This window comes from Diceros bicornis, chromosome 17 (genome assembly GCF_020826845.1).
Source record: "Diceros bicornis minor isolate mBicDic1 chromosome 17, mDicBic1.mat.cur, whole genome shotgun sequence".
Classification (NCBI taxonomy): domain Eukaryota; kingdom Metazoa; phylum Chordata; class Mammalia; order Perissodactyla; family Rhinocerotidae; genus Diceros; species Diceros bicornis.
The window spans coordinates 27,728,768-27,747,563 of record NC_080756.1 but is presented as its reverse complement, the minus strand read 5'-3'; the positions used below and the strand labels follow the sequence as shown (position 1 = coordinate 27,747,563).

Sequence of the window (18,796 nt, the reverse complement as noted above, 5' to 3'; positions counted from 1 at the left end):
ACAGAACACCAGAATCAACAATTTCATACTATGTATAGAGCTCTAATTTGATGTCTAATGAAGCTATTCTGCTCTGTCATTTAGTTTTTGTGGTTTTTTTTTAGATAGATTTGATAAAGGAGAGGAATGGGGCTAAGAACATATTTGTAGCTAGTAAGGTACTATGTTAAAGTCAGTTGCTGTCATTAGTAATAAAATAGATAAATCTTTTTTAAAAGAAGCAAAGAGTATAGATTTTTAAGCCATCAGAAGGCCTGATTAAGTTGCAGCTTCTCTACATGTAAGCAGTGTGACCGGGGCTGCTTAACTAACTTCTTTAGGGACTCATTCGCCTTTCCTGTAAAAAGAGGATAACGCTACTTACCGTGTACTTATTTCAAAGTGCTGATCTGAGTATCCCATTAGGTGTGGTACGTAAAAATCATTTCTAGGTTCTAGATGAGTCTTTTATCAAGCTGGGCTTCTTCATTCATTAGGCAAACTTTTACAAATTGGGGATATTTAATACATTGAATTCAAAGTAGTTGTACGTATTTAATTTCTACTACATTAAAGAGAGCCTCTTCAGGACTGGAATCAGATTTTATTCATTTTGTTGTCTTTAGTGCTTAACATAGCACAATGTCCATAATTGGTGCTCAAAATTATGTGTAGAAGAAAAGGGAGGAACAAGAAGGGTAAGATGATGGCTCTGGCGATTGGAAGTTAATAGAGGATGATGAAAAGAGAAGCAGTGACTGAAGCGACGGTATATTTGCATATCACAATTTAGAAGAATCCGTTACCAAATATTTGTTTTGTTTGAAAACAAAGTTAACAAATGCATTAGATGCTTTTGTTTTTAATACACAGAGAGAGATAAACTAGGAAGTATAAATTCTTTTATGTAATTTAAACAAATAATCCAAAATTAGTTTGAGTCCTTCATGATAATTTTACTATGCATTATCATTATTTCAGTTTGTAGCATTCATTTCTGCTCATCCAAACGTTTCCCCAGATGACATATTTTTGGATTATCATTCCACTGAGCAGTTAATAAATTTACTCTGCTCTGCCCATTTAAATTTCCTATTTGAGAACAAAGCCTAGATTAATAAACAAACCTACAATTTTAGCCTGTCAAGATTCTAAGACGTTAATATTATTGTAAACTGTCTCACACCCTACCTTTTTTTACCTACTGTGGAAGGAACATCAGTTTAACATGGTAGATGCAATAGGAGTGTTACCAATCTGCTCTACCATCAGAGCAGGAGATGATAAGAGTTACAAAGAATCATTCTCATTTGAATACCAAAATATTACACAGTTCACTTGATTTTACTAAAGGCTCTTCAGAAAGAATATATATTTAGAGATAGAATAAAAACAAATGTAAGACTTTAACCTCTTTGGATCTCTAGACTCTAGAGCATTGCTTCTATAACCATTTTGAATCTCTTACTAAAAAATTTGTTTTAAATCACAATGAAATTTCAATGCAAATTAAAGTGAAAAGTTACATTCACGGTAACTTTATTTCTGTAAAAATGACTATACAAGATAAAGCAATAATGAATAAGAACAAAATAGCAACATATTTTGAATCAAAAGCCTATCTTCACGTACTCTATGATTTTCATAACTTAAAATTTGTCACAAGCCAATTTGTTCATTGTTAAATAAAACATCAAAGCCCAAATTGGTACTTATACGCAAATTATTTAAGCATTCAAATATAAAAGTAAAATTAGTAGCATTAGTTTCCTTTCATAGGACAGAATGATCATGACATTGGCTTGATTTTCTTTTAAAATACTTTTTAGATCTATGACTGAAATACAAAAGCACTCCTATAAGGATCATTAGGGAATTGCTATTAGACTGAAATTGGATAAGTTAAAAAAAATAAAAGTAAGTTAAAAAAACCTCATTATTTTTAACCTTTCACAGTAAAATTATAAAAATTGTTTGTCCATGATTAATTCAATAATTCTGTATTTTTCCTAAATATTTGTTTAAATTCTTTTTAATGATTTATCATTGAAAGAAAGTCTAGTTTGTTCACTGTTAGAGCCCTGGAGCCTAAAGTTCAATAAGCTTCCTTGTGCTTAGGGTGATTTACTTCCCTGAAAGGAATCACTATTTGGCCAAGTCCTCCTGTTCCTGCAGGGCTGAAAGCAAATACACAGCACCTAGTTGCTCCCCTCAGATTCATGGCAGAAATGTAGGTTATGTGTCAATTCCATCTGTGAAAAAATGTCCCTTAGCTGCTGAGGCTACAACTGAACATTCAAAGCTAAATGGAGGAAATTAAGTTAATAAGTAATCCAAGAAAGATATAAGAACACTCTATTAAGAGATCCAGTTACCTTTATTTCTGTGCTTTTGTGTGTCCTATTTTCAGCACCATGAGCTCAATGGGTGATTTTTGAAGAGCAAATCAATCTTGAAATTACTTATTTGAAGTGTGTTAAATAGAGCTTCAGATAAACATTATAAAATGGAAAAAAAATTCAATCTAACATAAACATACTCCATTTTTAGCTCTGTTCTAAATAAAAAGGTTAGTGTTGATTATAATGAAAAGGATTACAGTGAAATGCTTTGGCAAATACTTGTCCTGATAAAGGCAATATTTGTTTCAACAAATTGCAGTGTAAATTATTCTAGAGTTGTTTTTGAAATTACTTGCCGGTGACCACTATACTTATACATAGAGTTAAACACACAAAATTTGATTTATTCATTGATTATAAGACAACATGGCCTTTGTTTCTCTATAGCATGAGAGTTTTAACTTCAGAATATGAGTTATGGGGTTTAAAGAGTTTCCAGGAGTTATTTTAATATCCCAGCCTTCAATCTGTATTTTATCTTAAGTGCTACAAGTAACTTACCTTCTAACATCCCTGTGCTCTCAGTTTCATTCCTAACACTCATGTGGTGACAGTTGAATAGTAAAATAAAATCCCTCAAGCTTCATATTATTTTCTTCATCAGGAAGGGCAATCATAATATAGTTTTATAGATACAGAAAAAAGTATACATTTTGCTTGTTTCAGTGCAATTAACATACTGCACCAAAGAATTTACATGGCTATCATTAGGAGAAGTTTTGAAGTATCTACCTTTGAATCACAATTATTTGTTAGGATCTGCAATTCAGTAAACCAACGCCTTGCTTTCAGCACTGAGGAAGGTGTGATTATTTTCTATTGGGAAGGGATTTGAGAATTCAAGGGAGAACTGATGTTTCATCTCTCCTTAAAATGTTAACAGATCTGGGAATGATATCTCAGACTGGAGGCACAGCGTTTGCTTGGGAAAAACTATGTCCTCTGTAAAAACACCGACTTCATCCACATAGCTGAGTAGGTGGTCTCTAAGTGCAAGTGCAGGGACAAACTATGCTTTATGTACCCATACAACTCCAGTTAGTGCTAAGTATACAAATTGAGTAGGAGAGAGCGCCTACTCTGAAGTAGGAGTAGAAAAGGAGAGAAAATAACTTGGAGAAAAACAGAGAAGACACCATTGGACTTGGCAGTTAGAAGCAATTTTGTGATTTTTGAGAGAGTGATTTCAGTAATATAAAGTATTGAAATAATAAAAATTTTTGAAATATGAAATATTTCATACGAAATAACATGAAAACATGTTATGGGTTGTTAAAAAGCGATTATGGAATAAAGTACAAAAAATAGTCATATATCAATTCTTTCCAGATCAGTGACAGGAAAGGGTATGATGTGGAGATTGAGGAAAGCAGTATTACAGAAAGACCTGTAAGGATGGAGAGACCGCAAAGAGTAGTCTCTACAGTAGAGAGACTGAAAACTGAAGGATGATATAACAGGATGGGAGTAGGGGAGAGTTGGAGTCACTGATGGGGCAAGGTTCCAGAAGAGATTTAGGAATTGGAAGTGAGAGCACAAGGAACAATATTAGATTTCTAATATTTCCAGATATCTGGGAGAAACATTATCCAATGTTAATGCGTATGCACCATTTCTTAACAGTTATTTGTAGATTGAAGCATGAAACTAACATAACAGTAAGTAAGGTCATAGGGTTCAAAAGTAAGAACAGTGAAATATTTTCCCAACAAAGTACATCTCATTGTTCAAAATCGTATTAAATGTAAGGACACACACTCACAAAGACGGGAGAGGCCAATTTGCTTCCCTACGCTTTGTTGAAGAAAATCAGCACATTTCCTATGGCACTGAATCAATTTTATCTTGGCAGTAAAACAGATATTACAGCTACTATGAGGCATTGTTATTATAATTGAGTGGATCATGTATGCAGCTTGTCTTTCCTAGTAAAAGAAAAAATTTATGGTTTCTGTAGTGAATGAGAACTCTAATGTCAGAAAAAAATTGCGTAGCCTCTATTTTTTGTTGTTTTGTTTATTTTTTTGTTTCAGCACCTAATGTGGCTCCTTCAGATGTAGGAGGTGGGGGTGGAAGCAACAGAGAGCTGACCATAACCTGGGCAGTAAGTATTCATAAGTTGCATATATTATAGGCTGCTTTACCTGTACTTAATCTCAAACCCATTTTGTTTCCTGAAATAAATCAAAAGAAAAGACAATGCCCAAAGTACAAGCAAGAATAAATTACTAAAACTATTTTTTTTCTTAAATGCATGTCAGATTTACCTGGCTTACTCTGACTTAGCTTGCAGTTTCTATGCAAAAATAGATCCTTGTTGCTAAGGAATCAGTGGGCCTAAAAAATTAAACATTCGAGTATCTGATTCCAGAGAAATTTTGAACTCCTTGTCACCCAGTAACCCAATTGTAATTTATAACATTTCCTCTGGACATTCAAAACTTCAAAGATTCAGTTAATAAACTTTTGTATCAGCACCTGTTTTTAAATTGGAGTTTGCTTTTTGACTTGAGACTTACTTTGATCACTAGTGTAATCTGTCATGATGGGTCAGTCTTAGAAGTCACCCAAGTGACTTGCTGTTGAGGTGTCCAAAACATTTTATTAAATTTTTATGACCCAAAAAGGAGTTCTATATCAGAGACTATAACATCTGGAAAACCATGCACCTTAGCTTGATTTTTGAAATGAGAGATACTGGGTGTGGGAAAGGCTGTGATAGCACCAACTTGTCTGAATTAGTCATCTGGCATTTATCTAGGTAACGTGTTATATATAGTTCTATGTATCCATTAAATATTTTTAGTATTTAATCACTACACCTAGTCAAAGAACTCAACTTAGGCTCCAAAGGATTTTGAGGACTGCAAAAAAAAATGACAGATTTTATTCTTTACATGAATCAAATTGATTTATATAGTAAGTGGATATTTAGCAAAAATTGACTTCACTCTGTGCTGTGTAGTCAGATTTTATACTTGGCTTCTAAATCACATTTTTAAGTAAGATTTAGAAAAGGAATTGCTTTTTGCCTGTCCAAATCTCAAATTATTTATTTGTAAGTTTTAATGTCAATGTTACATACAAAAGTGCAGATATTAGGAAAATTAGAACATCTTACTCTTTTCTGTATGGCTTAATTTTCTTAAACTTTATGAGTATCTGCGTTAGGATAAGATGGGGAGCTTGTTAGATTTCAAAAATTTGAAATCAAGTCTCTGGGAATAGGGTCTGAGAATCATTAATTTTTGAAAGATCCATAGCTAGTTCTGATATACTTTAAATTGCAAAAACTAAGTAGAGAACTATCGATAAGAAAAAAATGTTTAAACTATTGTGGAAATGTTAGGCTATACTATCTAATAATCTAAAATCACATTTTGTACATTCTTGTGATCACGATTCAGGATATCTATACTGTGCAACCAAGTACAACTTCTTCTATCCTTTGGACTGTATACATTTCTGTATCTTCCTGTTTAGCATAAGCATTCAAGCAACTATGTTATGTTAGTTCAAGGTATTTCCTCAAGAAAGCTTAACTTTGATTTTCTGGTGAAAAAATAAATATACAATTTGCACATTTACCTTATTGGCTAAAAAGACTAAATGACGAGTATTCACTAGGACTAGCTTTAAGTCAGTATTATAAATAATGGATTGTCAGGGCTGACATAGACTTCTTTATTGGGCAATTGACATGTGTAATAATAAGAAACTCTGAGAAAACAATGCAAAACAGAGCACTTTCTTCAATATTGGAGTCAGACCAGGGCCCAGATCAGCCTCCGACAGATGAGTGCAATGTTATCTCTTCCTCCTTTCATCTGCTTTCTTTTTTCCCTCTGACCAATTCCTACTGTTTGATTGCAATACAGATATTCTAGAGTATTGTATAACTCTCTCATGATAGCCTTTCAACTCTAAAGAAATTTGTGGACTCATTCATTGAATAAATATTACTTGCGGTCTTGTTCTAGGTTCTAGGGGTAAAGCTCTGCCCTCATGAAACATATTCTAGTAGCTGAGAGAGACAATAAAGTAGATGATAAGTAAAGTATATAGTGTAGATCATGATGGTGTTAAAGAGAAAAACATAAAGCAAAGAGGTTGGATATGGAGTATTGTGGAAAGTGTCTTGACCAGGCAGATCCTGTGGCCAGGGAAAAGATCAAGTAGGTGATTTTTACCTCAAGAAAGTGGGGGAGGGGCCTTCTGACATATGGGAGGGCATCCTAGGTAGAAGGAACTGAAAGTACAAAGCCCAGAGTGGGAGCCTCCCTGGATGTTCCAGGAAGAGCAAACTTGGTTGGGTGAAGTCATCATGTGTTTGAGTATGTTTTTGCCTGTTTTCAGGCAACACTAACATATGAACTAAGTATGTTTTTACAAAGAACGTGCTTCCGTGTGTATCATTATCATTATTTATATGGGTTTTTTTCCCCCTGTTAACTATATTGCTTAAACTTATTTAATACTGCAATTTCTATTTAGCCTTTGTCCAGAGAATACCACTATGGCAACAACTTTGGTTACATCGTGGCATTTAAACCATTTGATGGGGAAGAATGGAAAAAAGTTACAGTTACTAATCCAGATACTGGCCGATATGTCCATAAAGATGAGACCATGCGCCCTTCCACTGCCTTTCAAGTCAAGGTTAAGGCCTTCAACAACAAAGGAGACGGACCTTACAGCCTCACAGCAGTCATTAATTCAGCACAAGATGGTAGGTAAAGGAAGACCTTGTTGACATGATGAGGGAGGGAAAACTAATTCTCCGGTAGGCATTTCATATGATGTCTTTTGGGCTTTACTGATTAAGATCTTTTTATAGTACTCTGCATTTAGTAAACGAGTATTATTTTGAGCCAAATTAATATGTCAATCTCTCCATCTAAATGACAATAATGTCGCCAAAATCTTTTTCATCCTTTAGATCGTGTTCATGGTAGTTAGGATATCTCCACTAAAATAATCGGTTTAGACCCCTGTTCCTGGCCTCTTGATTATAATTTTCGGTCAGAAATTCTCCATACTTGATCAGAGGCTGAGTATGTCTGTACATTCACAAATAGTACTTACAAATTCTTTAACATGTACTTTTTTTGTCAAATTTCCCCTTTAATTTCAAAGTTGTGTAATTGTAGTATTTTTCACTTTTTTGTCATGACAAGAGTGCAGGAGTTTATTAAAGGGAATCAAGGCATACTTCTATGAAAAAGGAGTCAGAAAGCAAGTTGAAATTTTTTCTTGGAAAGAGAAAAATTTGTCTGGAAGGCCATTTAGGGGAAAAAAAATACAGATACTGGCTCTCTGTTTTTTTAGAAACTTGAACTGAACTGAGCATTCTCCTGGAGGACTTTATATATCTATGCTAAATAATATATAGTTTTAGATTAAACATAATTACATTGATTTCTGTGATGTCCTATTTAAGCTACTATGCTTTTTATTATTTACGTTCCTGTTAGAAAAGATAAGACCTCATTATAGCTCTGTACTCATGTGCACTATGTAAATAATTAATGGCTAAAAAAGCAAATAGAGATTTCACTGCCCTCTGACCCAATCCGTTCTTCCTTGGCCAAGTTTCTCTTTGCACATGTGTGAGAAGCACAAATGGAAGTTTGAATGTAAAACCGTGAGATACTCTTCTGATGTCTGAGAGGAAAAGCAATTAGTTCACCCAGTTTGCATTATTTTTACTCCAAAATAAACATTTAGCTATCCTTTAGAACTTACATATGCTGTTCAGTCATAGAGTTATTAGCTTTCATATTTGTTAAAAATTTCACATGTATTCAAACCATTACATTATCTTTACTTCCAATAGAAACGTGAAAAGAAATATATATGTATATATTTGTATTCACACACATATTTTTTTAAGTTAGCTCAACTAGGTACATAGAAAGAATAAAAAGTAGAAATTATTTAGGTTTATAATAAATTCAGGACTTTTTAATCTTCAGTAATAAATCTTACATTCTGTATGCTTGTTCTGATTCAGCAGAAATGTAACTTGACTCAATGTTAATAGTTTGAACAACATGATTACATCTCACGGAGACAATGAAATTAAAAAGCATTTTACAAGTTATCTTCTCACCCAATATCAATTTTTTACTGCTTTATTTGATGCTAAAGTAATCAGCCATAAGGCCATGCTTGTCATCTTTTTAGTCATAGCCATCTGTATTTAATTATGTTTCTTTCCTAAATGGTTCATGAGTCTCATAAAACCTGCATGTGCTAAAACTTGTGTGTGTCCATCTTTCCTTCCACTGCTAAGAAATCAATCATAGTTAAATGTTTGCCTTGATTTGGAAAAGAAATGGTGTTAATATATGGGAAATTTTTAGCATAAAAGAGGATTATGGCTTGTTAATAAACGACAATAAAAATTGACCACTCTTGCTTAAAGATTTCCTTAATTTCTTTGTGTAATTTTCATAAAGGATGTAAATTACTTTTTTTTTCACTGAACAGAAGCCTTTTTGATACATATTTGGCTTGATGCCCAGTTGGAAGATAGACTTATAAAAGCTTTCCTGAGCCCAAGAAGCAGTGGATGTCACAACTTGTTTCAAAGATCTTAAAAAAAAAAAAAAAAAAAACTTAGCTTAAACATAAAAGAGAAAGAGGGAAGTATTGCTATGTATCTTAAGCTCATATAAATAGAAAGTATGAGAAAATTGAAAGTTAATTGTAATGAATAATTTTCTATAATGTTTCCTATTTTTGATAATGTAGAATCGATAAGCTAAATATAATGAATTTTAATTTGCACACAAGCTTTCTTAAACAGATTAGTTGGGAGAAATACAAAAAAAAAAATTAGAATGGTTCTTGCTCACAGATATCAGAGAAATCCACGATCTTTCTACATTTTGTAAAAGTGTGTGTATACGTATGTATGTATATGGATGTCTATATTAACATTCATGTATATGCATGTGTGTGTGCATATATCACTGATGACCATTAAATAAAGTAACATTAGTAGAAATAGAGGAAGAGGTAATAAAATTATCAGATGTGTTTTATTTTGGAAATATTAAAACTATTTGAAACTATTAAAATATAATTTTAGTTCATTCCTACAGCAAATGGTGCTGTTTGAATTTTGTTAAACAGGCATCTTATATAAGAATGTTATGTTCTCATCAAATTTCAGCTCCCAGTGAAGCCCCAACAGAAGTAGGCGTAAAAGTGTTATCATCTTCAGAGATATCTGTTCATTGGGAACATGTTGTAGAAAAAATAGTGGAAAGCTATCAGGTGAGTTCAATTTTTATCAGACTAAATACATTTATTCATAAATATATCAGCATAAGTTTTCAAATATGTTGCATATTTCAATATTATGTGTCTCGTTAATTTATGTGGCAACTAACTCTACATTCTCTGTGTTTAATATGTTGGGCATTTATAAACTAATTGTTAAGAGTAAAGCAAAGGTTCCTAACCACCTTGGAGTGATGTAGAGTCCGTGTGTTGACAAACAATTGGCCAGAATAAAAACTAAGGTAATAATGCTCATGGTTAAGCAAGATCTCTTGAGATAAATGTTTTCATAAAATGCTGGTGAATCTTAACTTTTTTTGGAAAGCATTTTGGTAATTTATAAAAGCATTCTTAAAATGTTCATCCTGTTTGGCTCAATGGTTCCACTTCTAAAAGTCACACTAAGGGAAACAATTATAAATATACCAAATACATGTCTCATAATATTATCTACGAAGGCAGAAAATTGGCAAAACTCAAAATGTCCCAAAGAAAACTCCCTTTGCGCTGAGTCTTAAAGGACCCGTGGAAATTAGCCAGATAGAAAGTGAAGGATTTGTCTTAGTGAAAGGGAACAAGACCTAGAAAATTGAAGCTAGAGCGATAGTTAGGGTCTTTATTATGATGCTAACAAAATTTAGACTTGATCGCGTAGGAAAAATGAAGTCACCTCATATTTTTAAGCACAAAGATTGAAAATTAAGAGGAATTGACATCATCTTAACTTTGCAGATGAGCAAATGGATGCCAAAGAGATTCAACGACATGCTTCAGTTAGTGCCAATGAAAAGTGTCAGAGCAGCGTCCAAAACTCAGGTTTTCTGTTCAAAGTTCAGGGCTTTATGCCAAACCACAAACTCCCTTTTGTTTTACTCAGTGACTGGCCAGTGAGCGCCCTTCTGGAGCCACGGGCAGTGAACTCCCCACCCAGTCAGCTTGACCCCTGAATACTTGTCCCCCTTCTTCATCTGTCTGTGGAATATTAGCTCCACGAGGGCAGGATTCTGTCTGTTTTGTTCTCAGTGCTGAGAACAGTGCTGGGCAGATGGTAGGCAGTAAACAGATATTCTCCGAGTGCTGATAGAGATCAAATAAAGTGTTAAATCTGGCTTTCTCAAGACCATGTTTCTGAGATGGTACCACAAAACTATCCCAAATTTTTAAGTTTTAAACACGCAAACTAACAGGAAGCTTTTTTTGGTACTGTAGGTTATGATTTGGGTAGATCTCAAAATGTCTTCAGATAATCTTTACAAGGGTTCAGCTGAAGTTATTACAAAGAGAATGGAATGATAGGAGTGGACTGGGAAGATGCAATATTCATAACTTGTTAAACTGACAATTACATTTACAGCTAGTAGAAAAGAAATGAGAAAGAGAGAGAAATTCACTAGATGTTACAAACCCCTGTGATAAACAAGTCCAAGTTATCTTGGGAGAAGACATCAATAGTTGGAGCTTTTAAGCCATATTTTGGACCACAGGATTTTTTCTTCTTTTATATTATTCATTCTTAACTAATTAAAAAGAGAAAAAAGATTATTTAATTTATAACCCATCATTGAGTCAAAGTGCTAAATACATATTTTGCCTTGTTAAAAACATGCCAGAGAATTATGTATTGTCTTTGCCTAAGAATTATGTATTGACTATAACTTCCAACACGCAGAGTACAAAGGAAATATGAGATACAAAGGAAATATGAGATGGGTAGCAATGCGCTGGCACCAATGAATTCAGACAACAATCAGAATATAAGCTCTTTTGATGGGGAAGTAAACATCAATTGAGGATTCTCAATGAAATAGTCAGCAAAAAATAATATTTAGGGGCTAGCCCTGTGGTGGTTGAGTCTGGTGTGCTCCACTTTGGCGGCCTGGGTTTGTGGGTTTGGATCCCGGGCGTGGACCTACACCAACACCATGCTTCAGGCTATGCTGTGGTGGCGACCCACATACAAAGTAGAGGAAGACTGGCACAGATGTTAGCTCAGGGCTAATCTTCCTCAAGCGAAAAAAAAGAGGAAGATTGGGAACAGATGTTAGCTCAGAGCAAGTCTTCCTCATCAAAGAAAAAATCTGTAGCAGATAAGATTTTCTCAAATGATAATTTCAAGGCAAAAGTGTTTGCCATCAAGGAGTTTAGTTTCACAGATTTCTGACTTTTTGCAACTCCACGCTAAGTTCAAAATTATGAGCTTTGTTGCTGAGCAGACATGGGTTTATATCTCAGCTCTGTCACTTAGGAATTTTGTGGAAAATTTGCTTGAACTTTCTGAGCCTTAGTTTCTTCAGCTGTAAAGCGTGAGAGTAATCACTGCCTCATATCCTATTGTGTGGAAGAAATGAAATAACCTGCATGTAATGCTTTTCTCTATTCTACGTCATTGGACATTTGAAGACGATGATGATGACGATAATGATGATAATGTTAGTGATGATAAGAATGATAATATTTGTTGTGACTTTACTATGCTAAACACTTAATTAAGTTTACTGTATTGAATCCACACAATCTTAGACGTAGACACTATTATTATCCCCATTTTAAAGATGGAGAACTTGAGGTTTAGAAATGTTTGTCTGAGTAATAATTGGCATAACCAGATTTGAACCTAGTTCTTGTCTTTCCAGAAAAAGCTTGGTTAAAAATCTTGGAAGTAAATCACAGAATTATTGTCTCCATTCCTTCTTTATTAAAAACATTTTAAGTCTTTCACACGGAGCCTTGAATATCAAAGAGACAAGCATGAAAGCTTAAAAGAGAAAATCCGTAACATTTATTCTCCTGTAAGAAAATGCCCCTGTTTTTGGGGGGAAAAGCTTGACTGATTATGATGTGGTTACTGTTTCGATTTCAAAGTATGAAGGGAGAAGCCAATGGTTTAACAAGATAGATGGCTAAGCAAGTTAAGACCCCAGCACTTCCCAGGAAAATGTACTATGGGTCTAAGTTATAAAAAAATAGAGGAGAAAAAACCCAGTATATTAAAAAAATTAAAAGCTAGAGAAGCCTGAGTCCTCTGTGATTGACCCAATCTCAAGGTTAATTTCCTGACATTTCAAGTGAGAATTGTAGGCAATTGGGTTTAAAAATAATCTTCTCTTCCCTTGTGGTTTTAAAGTGTATCTCAGTAGAATGTTTAAGTTTTACCCAATTTTTCCCTCTTGCCTAGTTAAAGAGCTCCCACTTCTAATCTTAACACTCAGTTTTCCTGCAGTGTAGGTGAACTAGAAGAATACAAGAAGTCCTGCTTATCAAAAGCATATTAGAACTTTGGGCTCCTGCCCAGTAATCTGCAAAAGACTTAGTTTGCTCACCCAGCAGGTAAAACATTCACTTAATTTAATGAAAACAAGCCAAATATGCTATCAGGAGTAGTGAATACAAAAGCTCTTAGCAGCTGAATTGGAGATTAGTGCAGATGATTGATTTCACAATTATCTTAAAATATTATTAATCTTGAGTAGTTTACTCAAATGTTTTTAAAAGTTAAATTATTATGGTGATCTTAAACTAATATTTAGGAAGTGCTTCTTTTTCTTACTTTGGGGAATATGTCTATCTTCCTCTGGATCTCCCCAAAGTAGAGCCTGACACACAGGTGTGGGAAATTTTGGTTTTTTGCTGTTGCTGTTGTTTATTTTAAGTATGATCCCAGGGAGCAGGTATGAGGAAAAAGCAGAGTGAACAGGAAAAGGGGAAGTTCAGATAGAAAGACGCTTTACCTTATTGGCAACCACTGTGGGCAACTGGTACTCCATCCCTTGGGATCTTTGAGGCGCTTTATAAATGTGGCTCAGAATTGCCCCACCTGGGATGAAAGGGGAAGCATTCATCCACTCCAGTTCACCATTGGTTAAGGGTGGCCCCAGGGACATGGCCTCCCCTCCTGCTTCCATTGGCTGTTGAGCAAAGGTCACACTGCAGCATCAAAGACAACCCAGGACAGGGCATAAGATATTAGTGGCACTAGCAGAGGTGAAATGATAACTAGCAGTGCTTATGGGAAGCTGGTTGAAGCAGGCAGAGAATTGTTTGGTTCTTGCACCAATGGCTAGAATAAAAGAGAACTTTGAATGGCTCCCAAGAGGTATAAGAAGAGAGATTTTGAACGATTTGTATTATTGCTATTTCTAGCCCATAGAATGTACTAATACTTGAATTAGTCTTGGATCTGGATGATACCAAGTTATTCTATCTTTTTAGAGCTTAAGCTTTTTTGTGTCAAAGTCTCATTTTTTCACTTACATGAGCATATTTAGATTTTTCCTAAAAACTGTATTAAATCCTTAGCAAAGAATATTCACTTGTCAGAAGATTTTTTTTTTTCCAGAAAATTCAGAATTGAAAGGAGAGAACCTGAAAATCTGATACAAAAGTTTAATGAAGTAGAAAACAATAAAATGGAGCAAGGCTAAATTTCAAAAGTGCTAACCATCTTTGAGCACTTCATAATTGTAACATCCCTTTCTTTATTCTAAGCCTCTTTGGAGAAAATGAGACTAAAGAGGTATTTTTCCTATAAATTTCTTAAATTTTCCTGGGAAGGGATATAACTATTATCTATGTACAAAAGTCGTGTTATTGTAGCCCATAAATTTATGGAAAGTGTAATTATTCTTGATTAAAAATATGAGTTAGCCCCTTTTCTGAGGCTTTTCTTTTTAGCTTCCTAATACTTTTATAAAGAGTAAATTTTCTTAGGGCAAAATTATACACTTAGATCTCTCTATCAAAGATGCTAGTAATTTTATGTGAACTTAAACATTTGATTTCTTCCTTTATTTATAAGATCTGTGAAGGCACAAAATATGTTTGCTTGGTTCTCTACTGCATTCCCAGCATCACAGTAACTGGTACAAAGCAAGTGCCCAATAAATATTTATTCAGTGAAAGAACGAGTGCTGTACATCAAATGCAGCCCTGTGCACACCGTGTTCAAAAATAAATCATGAATACCTGTCCTCAAGGAGTTTATAATCTAGTAGTAGTAGAGACCAGTAACGAAGCAATTCTATAATTGTTTCATAAGCACTATGATAGGTCGACACTAGACACAGGATGCTGTGGAGACTTTAGAAATGTGTAGAGAAAGAGTTAAAATTATAAAATGCCACAGCATTAAATAGAAGTAAAGACACTATATGTTGCTCGAGCATATGGAAATGAATTTGTGTTCTACTATCCGTAAAGCAGGACCTGCTTTATTTGTTTATTGTCCACTAATTCATGCAGGCTCTCTTTTGGTCTCCCTAGTGATTAATCAAAAGCCATACGTTTGTTCTGCTCCAATGACTACAGGTTGCACCCTTCACTCCAAGCAATTTTCTCATAAATTCATATTGGTGCTTCACCGCAATGGGAAACTCAGGGAGAGGATCGAGATGCAATAGCTCAAATTTATCATCTATTTGGAAATTAACTCTAAGTGCATGGCCAGTGGCTAGTTCAGATAAAAAGGATGATGCTATATTTTATGTATATCCATCTACTATTTATTTTAGGATTCTTTGAAAACATTGTAAATCATATTTAAACATATGCTTTAAGTTAAGGAGAGACAGATTATTCAATCAAATCATTTTGTATCAGATGCTCTCATTTGTAAATGTTGAGTACACTGTGACAATGTCATGCAACTCGCATATTCTAAAATAAAGAAACCAGGGAGTATTTGGCACACTCAGAAACTCTTTCTGCTCCCTACTTACCAGGGCATAACTAGCGCCCTGCTTTAATTTATTGTGAATTTTAGTGGAGACTGTGTGACCACACAGATCCCTGCCAAAGTCAGATGAATAAAGTCATTGGTCATTTAGGATATAGATACAAAGAGAAAATTAAGGAAAGCTTTATTTCCTTTTGTATTGCCAAACTGCCTCATGGAATTTTGAGCAAGACGGCAGAAAAATTTTGTCACTTTAATTCCTCATTTTAGTACATAGTATCTTTCAGAAATGGCCTTTATCATAGTAATCTAGTTAAAAAGCTTCTCTTCTTTAAAATGGATGAAAAGTTGTTACAATGAAATGAAGATTTAAAAATGTATATACATCTCAGGCAACAAGCGTACTATAAAAATGCCTGAACCTCACGGACTTCAGTTTTGATTGCAATAAAATGAGGTAAATCTTACCATTCTAGGCTTATTGAGAAGATAATGTATACGGATGATCTTATTTTAGTGCCTGGCATTTCATTAGAATATAAATGTTCATTGTATTTCTCTTCAGTCAAGCAGTCGAAGAGACCTTAACGCATTATTTAGTTCAAATGCTCGCTAAAATTAGGCCATTTTCTTCCTTCTAAGATGAATGTAGTCACAGCCTAAACACATCCAGAACCAGGAAACGCATGCCTTCATGAGGAGGCTTCCATCCTTGGAAAGTCCTTTCTCTGCCAACTGAGATCTGCCTTCAGGTCCACTTGGTGCAATTCCACGTCTTCAGTTCTGAGGCCATCCTTCTGGTCGGATGACAGAAATGCCCAAGAGATTCTATCAAAACCGTTAGGAAATGTATTACTGGCATCAAAAAAATGAACACTAGTAAACAAAATAAAAATATTGCGAAGGAAACCAATAAGCAATTAGTAACTAGCCTTTGTTCTGGAATGTGCTCATTCTACATATAAACCTTGCTTTGTTACCAAGTGAACTTGAGCCATCCAGTGCCATTTTATAATGGTTTCATGTGTGTTTTATGTAAATGAAAATTTCAGGATTATATAAATATTAGATATTATTATAATCTAGGTACTTTGGTTAATTGTGAAATTAAAATTCCGTTATTTTATAGACAGGGCATCTAAAATATGTAAAATATTCTTTTTATTTTTATTTACACCTTAGATATAATTACAGATTTTTGACCAATAAAACAGCCTTATTTGAAGAATGTAAGTTATAATTCATAGCTTTTACTTAAACTTTAAGAGATAAGAAAGACTGTCATTGGTACATTGGTTGGTAAAAGTAATCATTTCTAATCACAACATGGATACAATTTTAAAAAAATACATTTATTTTAAAGATAAATAATTTCTGCAACTACTCAAGTTATTAGGCATAAAATTTCTTTGCTATCTGGCAGAAATAAGATAGGAAATAAATGATAGAAATTATTGGCAAATACTTCCAAACAGAAACCAGTTTTATGTTTTGAAAGTAAATCTTCTGTAGAATTTTTTCTCTTTAGTCTCTGTGAGACTATTTCAGGCAATAAAGTGAGCCCTTGATTTGCCTTTGACATCTTTAATCAGATCTGCATTGTGTGTCTTGCCATATTCTAAGACTGATAGCAAGTGTAAGCAGACTTAAGTAACATTTGAGAATATGATGCTCAGCCAACATCAATGGTGTCAGAGCCAATTGAAGAGAAATTTTCACAACTGAAATGTCTGAATCATTGATAAAATATTATTGAACTTGACTGTTTGCAGATTCGGTACTGGTCCACCCATGACAAAGAAGCGGCTGCACACAGAGTTCAAGTCACCAGCCAAGAGTACTCGGCCAGGCTGGAGAACCTTCTGCCCGACACCCAGTACTTTGTGGAAGTCAGGGCCTGCAATAGCGCAGGATGTGGACCTCCTAGTGACATGATTGAGACCTTCACCAAGAAAGCACGTGAGTCTCAATATTTGCATTTTAGACTTGTCAAAAACCACCAATTAATTCAATCATGATGCCGGTACATTTGAGAGAAATTTACTACCTAGCATTCTGAGCACATTTGGTTTTCAATTTTAACCTTTAAACTTACGTGAGATTTAAAAAAAAACAAAAAACAAAATTTTGTTAGTTATTGTAGATGATGAAAAAATGTGGAGAATGCCTTCTCACATCTAACGTTCTATTATAGAAATAAAATTATAGAACTTCCTCTGGTAAAGATTACCCTCAAAATCACATTAGGTAATTAATTTTATTCATTCTGTTGTTATTTTAAGCATTGTTATCATAGGAATGCATCAACAGCATGAGAAAACTAAAATTCTGCTAATTTTTCTGTGCTTCGATTTATAAACCTTTGTCATTGCCCAATGCAAATGCAAGTTAAATGTTGCATTTATGCAACATTTTGTTGCATACGTTTGTTGCTTATGTTTACTCTCTTATCATTATATGTTCTCACTGTTCATATAACATGACCACCTACCCTACTCAGATTTTCTGATTGTTCTCATCTCTCTGGCTTCACTTTGGTATCTCCTTCTTGAACCAAAGTTGAATATATAGAAAATGAGAGTTTATATTCAGGACTCTAGGGTGTTTCACAAAAATTTGAAAACATGATTACCATTAGGGTTTGAAAATTTATGAAATTCACTTGGGGAAAAGAAACTCCTAGTGAGATAATAGAACATGGTGATAAGAGCCAGACTTTGGTAACAAACAGAGGTTTCGGATCTGTTTCTACCACTTACTAAATGTGTGACAATAGACATCTTTAAACTTTAGTTTTCTAATTTGTACAAGGAACATTCATTCTTTGTTCTTTTTTCAATTTATTGATTCATAAAAGTATGCTCTGTGCCCAGCACTGTTTTAGGTGTTGAGGATACAAAACGGATCAAGCTAAACCCAGATTCTCTTCTCACAGGGTTTACAAACTAATGGAAGAAGAGAGAGAGAGAAAAAACTGTGAAAAATAAATATGATAATATCAGATGACAGGGCAATAAAGTGAATACACAGATAATAAAATTGAAAATGACTTGGCTGGAAGCCAAATGCCAATTGGGTGGTCAGGAAAGTTCTCTTTGAGAAGATGTCATTTGAGCTAGGATATGAGCAATAAGAAGGACCCTCTGTGTGACAACTGTGGGGGAGGGGATTGTTTCAGGCAGAGAAAGTAACTAGCGCAAAGCCTTTAGGTGGGAAGAGTTTGATATGTTTTAAGTATAGAAAGGCCAATGCGGCCGAAGCCTGGATTCTTAGACGAGGAGGAGGAAGTGTGCTGGGTACAAAATATGAAGGGCCTTATACGACATAGTAAGGAGTATGAGTTCTTTCTAAGTGTGATAAGAAGTCATTGGAAGATTTTTAAGCAGAGAGTAATATCTAATTTATATTTTTTAAAAAACTCATTCTGACTTCTGGGTTGACGATGGATACTGGT

The 18,796-nt window shown here is 34.3% G+C and overlaps 1 protein-coding gene across 2 annotated transcripts in view; it reads left to right on the top strand.

The window, feature by feature from the left end:
* CNTN1 (contactin 1) overlaps positions 1-18,796 on the top strand; it is a 347,630-nt gene that overhangs the window by 296,078 nt on the left and 32,756 nt on the right. For both annotated transcript variants that reach the window (XM_058558501.1, XM_058558502.1), the window contains 4 exons: positions 4,415-4,485; positions 6,876-7,110; positions 9,562-9,665; positions 17,115-17,301. In XM_058558501.1, coding sequence (XP_058414484.1) covers positions 4,415-4,485; positions 6,876-7,110; positions 9,562-9,665; positions 17,115-17,301 — 597 coding nt within the window. The remainder of the gene's footprint in view (positions 1-4,414; positions 4,486-6,875; positions 7,111-9,561; positions 9,666-17,114; positions 17,302-18,796) is intronic.